Source organism: Dipteris shenzhenensis, chromosome 14 (genome assembly GCF_047967505.1).
Source record: "Dipteris shenzhenensis isolate YYH24624 ecotype China chromosome 14, Dip_SZ_1.0, whole genome shotgun sequence".
Classification (NCBI taxonomy): domain Eukaryota; kingdom Viridiplantae; phylum Streptophyta; class Polypodiopsida; order Gleicheniales; family Dipteridaceae; genus Dipteris; species Dipteris shenzhenensis.
In genome coordinates, this window is record NC_141609.1 from 25359040 (window position 1) to 25375973 (window position 16934).

The following is a 16934-nucleotide window of genomic DNA, read 5'->3' on the forward strand; positions in this document are numbered from 1 at the left end:
GGGGGTGAGGAGGGGGCACAACCTGTAGCTAGAGATTTGGATGAAATGGGCTATTTGCCAAGGTAGAATCTAGACTTTAATGGTGTCACCAAGCACTGGAGCAGAGGCGTTCCTTGGCATGGAATGGCAATTGTCAGTTGAAGCTTGGTTGAGTGGAAGATTTCTACCTTCCGTCAAAGTTATCGAGACTTGTATGTAAATTGTTGGATCAAGCGACTTTGATAGCCAGAAAATGGTGGGCGATCGAACCATGATGACGTGTCGCGCGTAGCCCCAGCATCATAGTAGACGCTTTCCTAAACATTGATGTGTCTAAAACTTGCAAAATGGCCCATCAACATCACTTTCTCAAACGCTAAGGTGTCCTCGTCCCATCGACTTTGACGGGTGGTAGAGGCCATGGGTCGACCTTTACCTCTTGTAGAAGCGACTCGCGGCTTCTCTGCTTGCCACGTTTACAGGACCCATGGCCTTTGCCTACCCCATGGGGGGTCTGTCACATAAGAGAGATTACACTGGTACCGGGTAGACGGAGATCTGAGCCTGTCGCATTGGGTTTCCTACACCGGAATCCATCTGAGGTGGTACAGGGAATCCATATGAGGTATAGGCAGGATGTAAGGATAAAAATTCTGAGAGGCAAGAGGAGCAGGGAGGTTCATTCTGAGTGGATAATATCCTTGCTCCGACAGGGTCATGTGGGATAGTCCGATTGTGCATCAGTGAGGCATTCGAATGGCTGAGAGGGATGTCAAAAGTGGTGCAATGAACCGGGAAGGTGATGTGAGGGGTGTGAGATTGAGAGTCGAGATTTTGGTGAGGAGTGAGTAGTCAAAGTGGTGAGTGGAGAGGAGTCATCGTCTTAGAGAGGGTCCACACTAAGTCACTTCTCAAAAACATCACTTTGTGTTTTTTTTGCATTCACCTTCTTCACTCCCTCCCATCTCTTCCATCTCTGCTTCCTCCCTGGCTATCTTACATCCCTGGCTATGGCGCCCTCCTCCCTCCCGCATTTTCGCTTTGCATCTTCGTACCCTTCTCTTTCCTTTGCCTCTCGCCTCTTCCATTCCTTTTGATTCGCTCCACTTTTCTTGGAAAACGCGACGACCTTCCTCGTTTGAATTCGCAGCTCCCCCACATGACGACGGTCCCTTCTTGCGGCTCTTTGTAGCCGACGCTTGACACACAGCACGAGACGCAGGAGCGCGTAATTGATTGCTCTAACAATTGAGGTAAGCTCGGCTGAATGCTGTGTAAGATGGTGAAAGAATGGTGGCTAAGGTTTGCTCGATGAACACATTCTGCAGGACAGAGTGAAGGGCCGGAGCACGAGTCTTGACGGAAATGTCAGCCTTAGTAAAGTCTTTCGTCTGCTGCTCACAGCCAAAGGTTGTTCTGGATCTATCTCCACCTGAGGATGTCCAGATTCTTTTCAAAACATATTCTGCGAATGGGCTGATGGACGCGAACCAGTTCCGAAATTTTTTGGTTGAGGTGCAATGCGAGTCAAAGTCCGAGGAAGAGGTAAACAATATCATGAAGCGCTACCCAAGTGACAAGAACCTCATCTTGGCGAAGGTTTCTCGGCTTGGATTCAGCTTAGACAATTTCTTCGGCTACCTTTTCAGCGAAAGTTTTAATCCACCCATCTCTTCCACTGTAATTTGCCTTTACTATCTCTTCCTCTGTTATCTGCCTTACCTCTGTTCGAGAATGGAACGTTGTATGCGCGCAGATGCGCTTGAGCTAACGTTGAGACGCATTGTGCTGTTGAAGTTCGATTAAAATCGAAAAATTTCCATTTCGGGTGTATGGTCAAGATATCAATCGCAATGTGACGTTGAAGTTCTATTAAAATCTCCCTTTCGAGTGTATCATCTGTGTTAGGCGCACGCAAATGCTATCTACAAGTTGAAGGCTCTAGAGTGGATCAAAGTACGCTGTGAACGGAAAAGTTTGTAGAAATTTATTCATGATCATGATTGATGCTTTTAGATCTGCATGGATGCACAACATAAACTTGACCCTACTGAGCAGCGCTTCTTCTAGGTGCATCATGACATGAATAAACCCATGTCACACTATTTCATTTATACTGGGCACAACTCCTATCTCACGGGCAACCAGCTTAACAGCGATTGCAGTGAAAAGCCCATCAAAGAAGCGCTGCTCAGAGGTGTACGCGTAATTGAATTGGACTTGTGGCCAAACGGAGCAAAAGATAAGGTTCAGGTTCTACATGGAAGGTATCTGCTTGATTAATGGAAACAATTATTGATTGGTTTGTTTTTCAACGAGTTTGGGACAGTTACGTCTCATCAGCCGCGTTGCGATTTTACAGAACTCTCACTGCACCGGTTGACTTTGAGGTTTGCATATCAACGATAAAGGAGTATGCATTTGTTAGAAGCCCGTACCCAGTTATCATTACTCTTGAAGATCATCTTCCAGCTCCCTTGCAAGCCCAAGTGGCCGAGGTATATGATTCTTATCGACGAGAGCACTCCAGCTATATGTAACTTTGCAAATGTGAGGATTTTTTCACCTACAAATACACCAAGCTGCTTACAGGCACCATGATAAACAATTGTTGTATTTCTCTTTCATTTTTTTAAATGTCTTTGAAGGACTTTGCCTATTTTTTATCATCATTTGTTGGATCACGTACGTAAACCATTTGTGCAGAGCGTTTCCAAAGGCACACACATGATGCCACACATGCATGAACTCGTACAAACACACATCTGAAAGCCTTGGCGGTTTGCTGTCACTGCAGATAGTTCATCGGATTTTGGGCGACACTCTTTTCTATCCAGACTCACAGGAAGTTTTGAAAGAATTCCCTTCGCCAGAATCTTTGAAAAACAGAATTCTGATCTCAACCAAACCACCAAAGGAGTATCTTAAAACCCCTGAGAATGGAAAAGTTCTTGAAGTGAAGACAGGAGGTGGAACAGAAGCAGATAAGAAATCACAACATGAGGAACCTTGGGGTGAAGAGCTTCCTGACGTCACTGAAGGCATCAATGAAGACATAGAAAAGGTAGCTTGCCCTGAATCATCACGTTTGTGAGAAATTGTAAATTGCAAGTTCATGCCCAGTTTCAGATCTTCTACTTGCAACTTTGGATCACACCACAGCATTTCTGTGGCCACAAGTGTCGTCCATTGTTTTATCAGACTGGTGGTGTACTTTACAGGTAGAATAAATTGCAGACTATTACCTATTTCTCTTTTGTTTGCAGGTGTTGCCAAGAACTGACACAGGGCTTGAAGTGGAGATGTCTGATGAGGAGAATCAACCACCAGAGAAATGTACAAATGTTCCACCAGAATACAAAAGAATTATCACCATCCGAGCAGGGAAGCCTCACGGCAAATCCTTGAAAGACTCACTAGCTTCAGGAGATCAGTATGCAAGACGGGTTAGCTTGAGCGAACCTCAACTTTCCAAAATAGCTAAGGCCCATGGTGACATTGTTCTAAGGTATGGCCGTAGGTGCAACTGTTGACTCAAATTCTCATTTGCTAGTCTTGTGGAATGTCTAAATCAATTGGGCCATCCTTACCTTGGAATTATCAAGGGCACAGGGGTTTTAATAATTGTCTTACCTTTGTTTCAGTTTCACGCAGAAAAATCTTCTCCGAATATACCCATATGGGCTACGTTTTGATTCATCAAACTATAATCCCCTTCAAGCATGGGCACATGGTGCACAAATGGTTGCATTCAACATGCAGGTCTGTTCGTTTTCTGGTAAATTGAAATGCCTACAGATTACATTTGAAGCTGAAGCCACTAATAAAATTATGGCTGACAATCATTTCTTTGGTGGGTGATGTAAACTAAGAATGATCAGATTTGCATGTTTAAATCCAATACTAAACTGCTATGGTATGTTTGCTACTTGGTATACATTGTAAGTTGCTGCTTAAACTATGCTTCAGGGTTATGGGAGACCACTTTGGTTAGTGCATGGATTATTCAGAGCGAATGGAGGCTGTGGGTATTTGAAAAAGCCAGACTGTCTTCTTTCGAAGTTTTCTGGAGCAGAATCAAATGTTCAAGACTTATATGATCCATTGCCGCCTCGCCCTGTGAAAAATACTTTGAAGGTGTGTCTTGATAAGGTTTGCTGAGGCTATGTCAAATGACTGTTTACTGCTAGTGGCATTCATGCACATTGCATTCAAAGGTGGGGGCATGAGGTGTCAGTTGTCACTTACCTTCTAAGCAGCTTCATGAGCGTTTCAGAATGGCGAAAGGTGATGGCGAGTCACTCTTCAGCACTCCTTTGCAATTAAAGATATACCTCCCTATACTGTGTGCACCTTTTAAATAATCTGAATTGAATCCAATGCTTTTTATCGATGGGCTTACATCAAGGGACAATAACCCACACTCAGACAGGATGCAATAACCCATGGACATATCAAATGCTTGCATAGTCAATGACCTGCCTTGGCTGTTTTGGCTTTCATGAATACAAGTGACTCCTCCAGTGCTTCTACAAATTCTAGCTACTGGTCTTTAAGACCCTCGATGACCATGCTCTCTTTAATGGTAGGCAACTGCTCTTTGCAAGTCTACAGAGCCATCTCAATTCTCAACACACAGCAGTAACCTATGCTAGATTCCCACATAATGCTTTGGTCATGCATCCATTACGTAACTGCCATGTGGTTCATTGCACGCATTAATGCTTCGGTCATGCATCCATTACGTAACTGCCATGTGGTTCATTGCACACATTATTGGGCCAATCTCTCTTTTGTAGGCCAAAAAGACCGCTCAATCCTCTGAATCCTCCTTGTGAGCTTGAAGGGAAAAGGCTTGTGGAGTAAGAGGCGAGAGTATATTGGTAAGTCTGCTACAGTTGAAGAAATTAGAAGTAATCTCGAGAAGGGTCGATAAAAGTTGTATGAGGGAGCAGTGGCGAAGTGTAAGCTTTTAAGCTTGTACATGGTAACTTAAAAAAGACTCTTTAGAGGATGGGAACTTGTCAGACAGTGAGAACAAGAAATAAAAGAAGAAATGCTGTTATCGTGATTAGCTTGGATAAATGGTGCACAATCGCAAATAGATTTAGATGCTCGTCTGGGAGAGACTAAAATGTAATTGTTTAGTCTTCACAAGTAGTGGTAGCTTGAATGAAGAGATTTTGGACTACCTTTTGATTAGCCTTCTCCTTTAGCACTAGCCTTCGTCATGGCTGAGTCTGCCCTTTACCTCCGGAGTGCCGACAAAAACTCAGTACAAAGACTTTGTATAAATGGATGCTCAAGTATGTGTGGGTATGTGGATTTGTATATGTGAGAGCATATGCTTATACTATGGTCTACACCCACTATTGGACGCTGATGATGTCAGTGGGGATGCCATAGTAGCTAGTCCCTGCTATGCTTGATGGAGTTTATGGTTTTCAACCTTATGAGTGACTATCATGAGCTTGAAACTTGAAACTGCACTATGTTGTGTTTTTAGAGGATGAGTTTGGGCATGTTCCTGGATTATATGCTTCTGCCATATTCTCGGACATGCAAATTTCACCTTGTGAAGTTTTCGCCCATGTTGCGGCTTGTTGGTTTTGCGATAATTCTTTCTATCTTAAGTGGTGCGTTGCCCTATCAGCTAGATTTAGATGCTCGTCTGGGAGAGACTAAAATGAAATTGTTTAGTCTTCACAAGCAGTTGTAGCTTGAATGAAGAGATTTTGGACTACCTTTTGATTAGCCTTCTCCTTTAGTGCTAGCCTTTGTCATGGCTGAGTCTGCCCTTCACCTCCGAAATGCCGACAGAAACTCAGTACAAAGACTTTGTATAAATGGATGCTCAAGTATGTGTGGGGGCGTGGATTTGTATTTGTGAGAGCATGTGTTTATACTATGGTCTACACCCACTGTTGGGCGCTGTTGATGTTGGTGGGGGTGTCATAGTAGCTAGTCCCTGCTGTGCGTTATGGAGTCTATGGTTTTCAACCTTACGAGTGACTATCATGAGATTGAAACTGCACTATGTTGTGTTTTTAGAGGATGAATTTGGGCATGTTCCTGGACTCATCTAGGTATAAACTCTTGAGATAGTGAAAAAGAAGAAACAGTAAAAGAAATGCCATTACTGTGATTAGCTTGGATAAATGGTGCACGACTGCAAATAAAAAAAGGGAGGATCAGAACTCGAGAGAACCTGGTGGTGCCATCTTATAGCCCAAGATTGGATTTATTGATTGGGGTGGTTAGAGGATCCAGAATCCTTTGTGAAGGTGAAGGACAATGAAGGTTGCTCACATTGTGCTAAGAATGCTTGACTGCTAGACAATTTGACATTTGGTATATAGATCCAGAAGCATTTGTTTATGGCCAGTCAATCATGCCATTGGTATTTGTTCTGGAATCTTTGGAAACCTAGATGGCAGCTTATGCTTTGGAACTCTTATTTACTCTAAATTTGCTTAGAAACTCTCTTCTTTCCTTTGTCTTTTGCTTGTTTTATATAAAAGAATGTAATTTGTAAGATTGGATATATTCTAGTCTTGTGAAGGTATATAGTGTATTTAGTTGAAGAAAAAGACAAAAAGATATGCAGAAAAGTTGCTTCACCTATCAAAGTATCATGATCAGCTCATGTCTTGTTGATTAATGTATGGCATATACATTTACGATTGTAGGTGCTACATATGCATGTGCTACAAATGGATACCTAAGGCCAAACATGCATGTCTATAATGATGCATGTTTAGGCTTCTCTTTTCGTAATGATGCATATGCATCTATTATTGTAGGTGTTCCATATTTGTGTGATACTATATTGATGGTCTTGGCAGTGCCATTGCTGCACATGTCACATGTAGTACTTTTTATCTGTTTCCAACTTGCAACTATTAGTTCTTGCAAGGTGTTACATAAGGTCATTTATTTGCTTTGCTCACATCATTGTGCTCTTGCACTGTGAGGATGCTACTAAGTTGTTCTGAGAGCCACTGCTCCTCATTTGCAGCTATAGCTGAAGATGATGATGCTCACATGAAGCTGTTGCTTATTTGTTGTTACTAATATGTTTCACTTCCAGTATTATGCCCATGTACAATGCAGACAAAAGCGATATCAACTCCGGAATCGCTATAGTAGAAAATCAGCTCATTGCTCACATGTTGGCTGTAAGCTAGCCAATGCTCTTGCTACATCGCTTGTTCAAGCTGAAATATCTTTAGATTGGGAAAACCAAAAAACCTTAGGACATTTGTCCTGGTGATGATAGCAAGTTACCAGCACAGTGAATGTCATCGATGGTTCATAGAGAGATATTAGTAGAATGATATATATACTAGGACTGGCACAAAATTGATATCAGTGTCTAGATTTGTTGATCAGGGCATCAAACTAATATTTGGCAAGAAGAAATGCATCATGTCCAATAAGGAGGGTTCTTGCGCATGGTGTGAGAGCTGGTAGATTGTTCAGGCTAGCAGTGAAGCACTTCGGCAAGTCAGTTTACATAATTGCTCATAGACAACCAAAGTTTGTGGCATGAAAGGCTCGGACGTATCTATTGAGTTCTAACTGGGAATTCACGAAAAAATATTCATCATGCTGAATACCCTTGAACTCAAAAATCATTGTTCGAACAACCCCATCAATTGAGCCCCTCGAGGTCAATTTTTGGGTTGCAATTTTTATCAACCCTAATGTCCTGAATTACTTCGTATTCAGAAAATCCCTCAACAGAATATCCTTGTAATTCAAATTCTTGGGTTGAAATACATGACAGGCTTTCCATCGTAGAACAATTAGGTATCCGTTCATAACTCATGATGAAAGAATCTTTATGGAAGTATCAATGGGCAAAATCTTGACCAAAGATATGGTCCCCTGATCTATCCTTGGAATGCCCCTACATGAGGATAATCAGTAAAAATTCAATTGGCTATATGCAGTCAATGGTACTATTCTAGACATGTATATAGTCAACCATCATAGGAGTAACGGAAACATACTATCCGAAATCTCTTAAAACAAGATCCACTATCGAATATCCAGTATAAACTTGTGCACAATAAACCGCTGCGAGCACAGGATCATCCAGTTCTTAGGATCTCTTATCTAGGAACACCTAGTTCCAATCAAGGCACTGATAGACCATCATTAAAAGAGATGTGGTAACCCTCCTTGAGATTGAGTCTAAACTATGGAGCTCTAGGATTGACCAAAAAATACATGGCTTCTCTTAGGGTAAAGAATCTTAGTCAGCCCTCGTTAAAAAAAAAACCTAATTAGGTTGCCCCCAATTCAATTCAGCCTACTTGCACTTCACCCTAGAGGTCCTTGGGTATTGTTTCACGCTGGATTATACCACCACATCAGAGAATCTTAAGCGTAACATACCTTAGTGTCCCATACCACCAAAATATAAGGCAAATAAAAAACTCAGTGGACAATATGAGTAAATCAGGTAGCCAATCCCTCTTCAACTCAGATGATCCCAGATTGAGTCAGGGTGGCAAATCCGTTCTCAATCCTTTTCTTAATGTGATTATATCACCCCCTTGTGTTACAATACTCCAACCAATAGGTCAAAGAAGAAAACCCAGTAGGTAATATCCCTAACAACTCTTGAATCCTGACTATCCATGACCTCGGCTAAAAGAGTGAGAATCAAAATAACCCCGCCTTTGGACACGATTCAAAGAAGGTATCCAACAGGACTCATCCTGGTCTAATCAATAAGAACCTTCATACGTAACTCGAAGAAACGTCATAACTCACAATCACATCGAGATCAAAACTTCAAATAGAATCCAAACAAGAATCTATGCACCAAGATTCGAGAAAGGGAAATCCAATTGCCTTTGTTAAATCCGGTCTAATATGTAACAAATACTCGGGCACCATCAATGTACCATATACCTAAAAAACTTCAAGATATATGCAAGAAAAGTATAATTTGAAAAAAACCATCAAATTATAGATGCCACTAGTTACAAATCAAACCCAAGTTAACCAAAACTTGGTCAATTTAATAACAAGACAATTTACAATTCATACAAAATTGGGGAACATCTTGAACCAAAAGTGGCTCAAAAGATCCAGTCGAGCCAAAAATAATTGGGTGTTGGTCAAAACTGAGGACTTCAACTTCTTCATCGCTTCTCAATAACTCAGAAGCGGTATAAAGACTCTAGAACAAGCTGTCTACATTTAGAACAGCACGAGCCTTCTTCAATATATTTCTGGCTTGGGGTCTTATAGTAGTGAAGAGCTGCACAGAGTTCAGCCATCAAAAAATCCATCTCTCGTAGCAGGTCATGAGGTCTACAAGGAATAATCTCCGATGTAGCCTCGTCCTCTATCTCAATAAAACAATAATCCAACATAGGTGTCTCGTTACTTTGATGTCCTTCCATGGCTGGAAAATATCTCGCATGGGAGAGGGACTAGAAGGAAAGCAGTTGCGTCCAAGCACGTGCTCTTCACACTAGCAAAAGAGAATCTGGCGCAGCGTGGAATCAAGGAAGAAGGCAGGTAGAGGACAGCAAGAAAGATGGCGGAATCTGAAAGGCTGATCTCAGATGGAAAGAGGGTGGGAGATTCGCCTTCATGCGCTGAAGTGCTGAAGTGAGAGAGAGTAATCCCGGGTATATAAATAGCCAGGAAGGGCCATCAAAAGCTAGGCGAATTTAGGGTGGGTGCTTGATTTAGAGCAAGTGCTTTCCTTGCTAGAGAAAAACAAAAAAGCAACCTGCTTTTTTGACCAAAAAACAGTCTCGCTTTAATAGATCTGGTTCCGCTTTTCTCTAGCCAGCCAAAAATAGCAAAAACGTGCTAAAATCAGGCCATACACTCCTTCCCAAAGCCAAGCGCCTGCCCCAATCATATCGCCCCTGTCTTTGATGCCCAAATCTCCTAGACAAGCCGTTCTTTGGCTTATGAATGCCCTTTCTTTCCTCCTACTTCTCAACTGCAGCAAATCTAGGTCTCTAGGATAGGAATCTCATCGTTGAGAACCTAGAGCGAATTCTTTCCCTAACCAGCCCACTCTTCCCTACACAACCAATCACATCAACACCCTATCATTGACCTAGAATCTCGTCCTCAATCCAACTAGAATCATAGCGCAGGCGCCTCGATCCTCCCAACCACCCTCGAGCACGTGGACTATAGCTCGACTCATCCATAGGCCCGTATCTAACCTAGGCGTCCCATACCACCTGAGCCCGTCCAGAGGACCTTTGATACACCACCTATGATCCGCCATGTAGATGGCCAGAGTCTCGGCTTGGGTCCAAGCCCTATCCATTAGTTGAGGAGCGCTCAACTGATCTGCACAATAGCACTGGCCCTCCCTGTATATAGAAGGAAACCTGCTATAGATAGCATAATGCTATGAATAGCTCCCTCCATATAAAGCGAGCACTATATATGAATCAATCTATATATATAGCAATCTCGGCTAAAAATAGCCATCCAGTCCTATGCTATCTCGTACCACGTTCACGTGCTATCCAACCCTAGGTACACCATGCACATGACACTACGCATCTTTGAGGAGGGTTTCATTATCTTGCCAGGGTACACCCAGATCCACCTACCACACTCACTTAGGATTGCCATTGGGCAGTTCCGTGTGTCGTCGCACCGACTCCGTATCGAGGGCGAACGAGCAGAGGGGATCCTTGGATAGAGCCATATCTGCAACTATTGTGAGCGGCATGAGTTTGAGTCAGAGGAGCACTTTGCCTTCCGTCGCCCAGTCGACTACGATATCCGTGGACAATACCACTACCTTTTTAGAGACAGATTCGAGGGCCTCTCCAGATTCCTCTCATATCCATATTAGAATTGCCTTGCGGCTTTCATTCATGATGCAATCGGACATAGAGAGCGTCTCATCAGATCACGGAGACAGGGACGAGAGGCCTTGTTTGATCCATCCTAGGGTATGATCATAGAGTTCTTCCTCCTAGAGCATGCTGTTCCCCCGATCACAGATAGCAAGAGAGACAGAGACCTCGAGACCGAGACGTAGGACACTTGACAGAGGACAGACACATAGATCACACTTGCTGACATTTCATCTATTTTCAGACCTAGGGTGCGACTGACAGGGGTTACTGTGACGCTCGTCAGATGTAGAGTATCCCCCCAGAGGGCACGACGGACTACTCCTCTAGACAGCAGACATCAATCTCTTACGGGCTTCTTGCCTACATTGCCGAGTCCGTCATCGGGTGTACCTTGACGTTCATACCTTGTGTGTGCTGCACTATATTGTATTGTATTGGATCAGATTGCATCTATTATGAGGACGATGATGCCAGGGATGACTATGACTATGGTGACATGCATGATGATAGCATTGACTATGTCTACACAATTTTCTCTAACATGGGTTAGGATGCTTGCATAGTAGCTCCACCCTTTTGCTCATAGTATAAGGTTTTGTATCAGTCTCAAAGACCCATCGGTCTTTCGTAGACTTTAATAAACTTTCTTTCTTTCTTTCTTTCTTTCTCTCTCTCTCTCTCTCCTCTCTTCCTAGAGAGTTTCGTGAGTGTGGTGCTCCTTTGAATTGTGTTTGCTACCCAAATCGTGTTGGAAAGGTCACCTCCCCATTTGTAAGCCCCCAAGTGAGGAGAGTGTGGGGGAGGGAGACCTAGGGCAGGATGTGCCTAAAGAGAGATTACCTGGATGTGTGGATCTAGGACAGATTTGGAGCATTCATGGTTGGCGGGGTGTCCCAGGTAAAAGGTGCAATGACATCAGCAATGTACGGAACAGTACGGCGCTGCATATGTGGCTGGAGAGAGCCTGGCAGAGGGCAGAACCAGCAGGGAGAACAGGCGCTGACATGGCGGGGGATGGGGCAGCACATGGCAGCCCATATGGAGGGCTGGTTGGGCTGGGCAAGGCCAGCCAACCAGGCCCTATCTAGGGTTGGCCAAGGGCTCAGCCCCTGCATAGAATCGTGGGCCAGCAAGCCCTGGAAAAGAGAGCCCAGGAGGGCGATTTTGTGCGGCCAGTAAAGGGCCCTATTGGGGCTGTTTGTGCTGAGCCAACCAGGTCGGTTGGGCCAGCCAACCTGGTCTGTCCAGTCGGCCCAGATTGGGACAGACTGGTCGGTTTTCTCAGCAGGCCTTAGGGCCTATATAAGGAGAGGCTCTTGGCCTCATTCATCATCCAGCATAGCCAGCAGTTCCAGGGCAGAAAGGAGCAGCAGGAAGCCTACTCTCTGGGCCTATCTACAGGAGGTGAGAGAGTGCAACAAGGGCTGCAGACTTAGCCAGGAAGGGCTGGACCTTGGCTGTCTTCTAGGGCAGCAAGGTGCTGAGATCATCACACCTTCTGGAGCAGCCATTCACAAGCAAGTTGGAGCAGTGGAGATAACTTACAGATAGGAGAAGGACCTTGTGGTTAGATCAGAGGACCACACCATTGGTGGGACTCTGGATCTATCTCTTTTGTATTGTGTCCATAGTTTTGGACGGAAATATATATTTTGGTGGTTTCTCTATCTGGCTGGTTCATTGTCTATTGATGAGTCTGCACATCTATGTGATGCACATTAAGTAAAGAAGTTTGTGATTCCACACCCCACACCACACTGTGTGAGCTCCTGGGCATTACTATAAGTCTTCCGCTGTGCGTACCCTCTGTTGGGTCATTTCTAACAAATCGCACAACCAACTTTGGGGTGCTTTTTAACTGTTGCTAGATTGCCGTTATGGCCAATCACCACTTCTTGTGATTGGACATGGTCGATACTCCTTGCTCCTCCTCTATGCTGCCCAATCCTCCATGTAAAAGCTTTCAACTCTTTCCAATTGACCATCATGTTGCCATTGACTAATGGAGTAGCGAAGACTATTGAGAAATTTTAAGAACTTTGCCTTCCTCTAGGGGTCACGACTACTGACCGCATGGATGAACTATACCGAAGTCCTCCGCTTGGTACGTCTCAAACCCTAGAATGTTAAGTCTCCTCTAATACTCCAAGAGTCCACATCTGGCAAAAATTGGGGTGTTGCTGCCATCAAGCAGGGGCATAAACATTCAGAATCCAGATCTTGTAGTCTCTCATCCGTAGGCCGATCCAAACCACACGCCTTCCAATAAGCATTCGGGGCGGAGATTGGGCTATTGAAATGCAACCCCCCCCCGCTTTTACCTATCGCTGGGGGACCACACCTAAGGTCCTATTCTCAAGAGGAGGCGGTATCGTTGTTGGATGTTCATTGCTGAGAACGTGTGCTTGTGAACCAGAAGGATATCTACTGCCTGTCCCCCACAATCCTTTGCAACTCCTGACGAAGTATTAACCCCGGCGAAGTTGCTGTAGTCCAGTTTCCTTAAGTAGGCTCCCACACACCGGCGAGCCTTGTTCACTGCCGTCCCATCTCCATGAGTTTGACAGTGGTGAGTTGGAATGTGCACGACTTCATGACCGTGTGTGCAGCCAGCCGCAGTACTTGATTCTCCGTCAAGAGCATCCACACCAATGTAGAATGCAAAAAATGCAAAATGGTAGTACTAAGTCCTAAGTACAACATAGTCATGTTGATAGTTGACTATATATCAATCTCAGCATCATCATCATCATCATCATCAGCAGCAGCAGCAGATTAGGATGGATGAAGCAGTGGAGGCATGAGGTTGGCAATAGAGTGCTGTCGGCCCCTCAAAGGTGCAGTCCTGGTACGTCTCTTGGTCGTAGCTCTGCGTCCAACCAGGGCCACTGTGACCCCCGTCGGTCGGGCTCCGACTCTAAACAAGGAGGGGATGTCCCCAAGTATGATCTGTGTGTCAACCCTCTGTCTGAGCTGTCGAGTCACAGGCTCCGGGTCACGGTCATCTCCTCGGAGTATCCTCTCGTGGTAGGAGAGGAAACGTGCCAAAATCCCATAACTATTTTTGAAGAGGCAATAGAAACCCCCTCGGATCTCATAGTAAAAACCTGAAGATGAAATGCTCCTCTGTCTCAACCTCCTGCATGTCACACAGTGTGCAAATGCGCCTCTCCTTGGGTAACCGCTCTGCTCTGCTGCTCTCAATATGAAGTCTGTGTGAAGAGACCCGGAACTGTCCAAGAGAGATCCTCAGCTAGTGGGGTAGGTGAATCTGTGTGTATCTTGGTGGATCAATGAAATCCTCCGTTGTGATATGTAAGAAGTGATCTCTGTAGAAGCCCAGCTTCACTAGAAGATCACTCGGGCCCAACCAGGTCTGGAATGTGTGTAGCTGTAATAGATCCTCACGGATAACCTGGTTGACCTCGTGTGATAGGAGGGGAGAAAACGGAGCATCCATGCTGTACTGGAATGAAGGTAGTCTGTCCATGTGGAGTCCTAGTCCCTCAAACCATCTCTCTGTGCATGCATATCAGCACCTCTGGTCTCCCCCTGCTGCAAGTGCCATAGAAGAGGACAGTGCTAGCCATGGTATCCTGCTACGCCCAGAGGTGTAATCCCCATACTCCCCGACTTGGTACAGATACATGCCCAAACTTATCCTCTAAAAATACAACACATAATGCAGTTTCAATCTCATGATAGTCACTCATAAGGCTAAAACCATTCACATTCGTCCACCACTCTATAAACACTCATTTGGTAATTCACTATTTGCACTCCACCTCGAACGAAAGCTTCATTAAGCTGTCTGGAAACATCACTCTACCTCACTGAGTCTAGAACACAAATGAACCGAACACATGACCAGATGAATGAATTCATATGCTAGCTGCGATTTGTAGTTAACACACATCGATACATATGGATGTGTAAATGCATTTTTCTATATATGTATGTATGTATACAACCTTCATCATACTGAGTTTGTCCTTTACCTTGGAGTTTTGACAGAAGGTTAACGTTCCTGGATTCATCTAGGTATATGTGTGAGCATTTTTGCACACAAGGTGTACACCCACTTTTGGGCACTTACGACGGTGGACGCTGGTGTGGATGTCATTGCAGCTAGTTATTGCTGCATGAGTGATGGCATGGTTTTATACTTTGTGGTGACTGTCATGAAACTGCATTGTTCATTTTGCTAAATCTAATCTTTTCATTGCTATATGATTCCTGTGTCAGAATGACCTTGTAGTTGTGAATGTTGTCTTTGATATACATATGGTGCAAAAGATTGATCTTCTTTTGTTTCCTTGAGTATAAAACTTGTCCATCATGTATGTGTTAGATCAAGTTTCAGCATAGTCTTGCAAAATGGTGCATCGGTCTTAGGTATTGATCTTATAAGGTTTTTTCTTAGAGCCCTGCATCTCTTGGCTGAATTATTTACAGGTGAAAGTATACATGGGGCAGGGATGGTCCCAAAAATTCAGCAGGACTCATTTTGACACTTTTTCCCCCCCTGACTTCTACACAAGGGTAACTTCTTATCTGCTTTTGGATACATTCATTAATTTCATAGAAAATGTGTGTTCAAAGAAGTAAATAAGTTGGGGCTGCTTTTCTTATAGTGTAGGGCATCGCTGTAGGGCGTCGCTGATTTTTAAGAGCGAGAAGCTCATTTGAAAGATTGGAAAATTTCTCTAGATAGTTGGAATGTAGCAGAAAGGACTCTTTAAAATGCCTTAACGATAGAAATGGGAACAGGTTGGAATTGCTGGAGTGAAAGCAGATACAATTATGCACAAAACGGTTACTAAAATGGACAATTGGACCCCTCATTGGGACACAGAATTTGAATTTCATTTGCGAGTTCCAGAACTGGCATTACTCCGTATTGAAGTTCATGAATATGATGCTGCTGGAAAGGATGACTTTGGTGGCCAGACTTGCCTTCCAGTCTCAGAATTGAGGCCTGGGATCCGAACAATCCCACTGTATGACAAAAAGGGAAGAGAGCTAGCTCCTGTTAGGTTGCTAGTTCGTTTCGAGTTTTTATAAGTGAGTAGTGCATATCTGCTTTCAGATATTGCTATTGGCCTACACCTGTTGCTGCCTGGAGGTAAGTGCCCAAAAAGGCTGAAAATTAAGCTCTCAGACGGGGATTCAATAAGTTGTCTGTTCTGTTCAGATAAAAGAGTGATTACATTGCACTAGGTAGTGGTAGCTTATTCATTGGCATACAGAACTTACGCCTCGACTGTTTACTTTTTGTAGATGGCTTGAGGAGTTCCGTGCATCAGCATCATTACAAACGGATTGACTGGAGCATGTTTGACAGTGGTGCCGTACAAAATAAATGTCTGATGTGAGCCTGTTGGGTCCATCTGCTTTACTGTATTATCCTTGTATTATGATATAGAAAGCAAGTGGAGGATTTTTCAAGGTTTATATCTCTTTCTGAATTGGTGACAGTAACGTTTGTTCATTTGTATTAATGCAAATAAGTTTGAGTAAGGTTCAAAGAAGAGGTATCTTCACCAGAAGATCAAGACATCTTTAAGTGTTTTCCAACTACTTGCTTCCACATAGTCTTGGAAATGGGATTTCATATATTGTATACCCACTGGTATGACGAAAATTATTAGGCTGACCCAGATTCTTTATACAGAAGATAACAAGAATAAAAAAAAGGGACCAATATTTTTTGTTAAATCTGAAAGATTCTGGTCCCTGCATCTCTGATGACAATTTGAATCTTGTAACTGACTCAAGTGATGCTATTCTCAGGTTTTAACAGTCTCCGCTGGGCTCTTCTTGAGACCCACTGTAGGAATGTATATGCATTAGGTGGTTAGCATAAACGTGATATCAGCTTATTGAGATGGATGAAATGCATGCCACAGAAAATCCAGTGTGCTTTAAGGCAGTACTCAGTCCGGTTTACAGGATTTTTAAATTGCCATTAATGGTGGTTGGCACACATGCATAGAGCAAAAAAGATGCAAGTCTCAAATTTCTATTGCTGCAAGTAAATGTCGCAATTGCTGGTACTGAAGTAGCTCACGGTTGTGGACTTCGGATGCTCTG

At 43.7% G+C, this 16934-nt stretch overlaps 1 protein-coding gene across 2 annotated transcripts; it reads left to right on the forward strand.

The window, feature by feature from the left end:
* Positions 1-909: 909 nt before the first annotated feature.
* On the forward strand, positions 910-16536 carry LOC147894379 (phosphoinositide phospholipase C 2-like). 2 transcript variants are annotated; one of them, XM_087385226.1, is made up of 11 exons: positions 910-1232; positions 1308-1659; positions 2050-2246; positions 2342-2477; positions 2777-3043; positions 3246-3487; positions 3624-3741; positions 3949-4116; positions 15297-15383; positions 15612-15966; positions 16122-16536. In XM_087385226.1, exons 2-10 carry the CDS (start codon positions 1345-1347, stop codon positions 15903-15905), a joined length of 1824 nt encoding a protein of 607 aa, XP_087241352.1. In that variant the 5' UTR covers positions 910-1232; positions 1308-1344; the 3' UTR covers positions 15906-15966; positions 16122-16536. The 2 variants fall into 2 exon arrangements, with proteins under 2 accessions (XP_087241352.1, XP_087241353.1); XM_087385227.1 differs by having other exon boundaries at positions 1313-1659.
* The last annotated feature ends 398 nt before the right edge of the window (positions 16537-16934 follow it).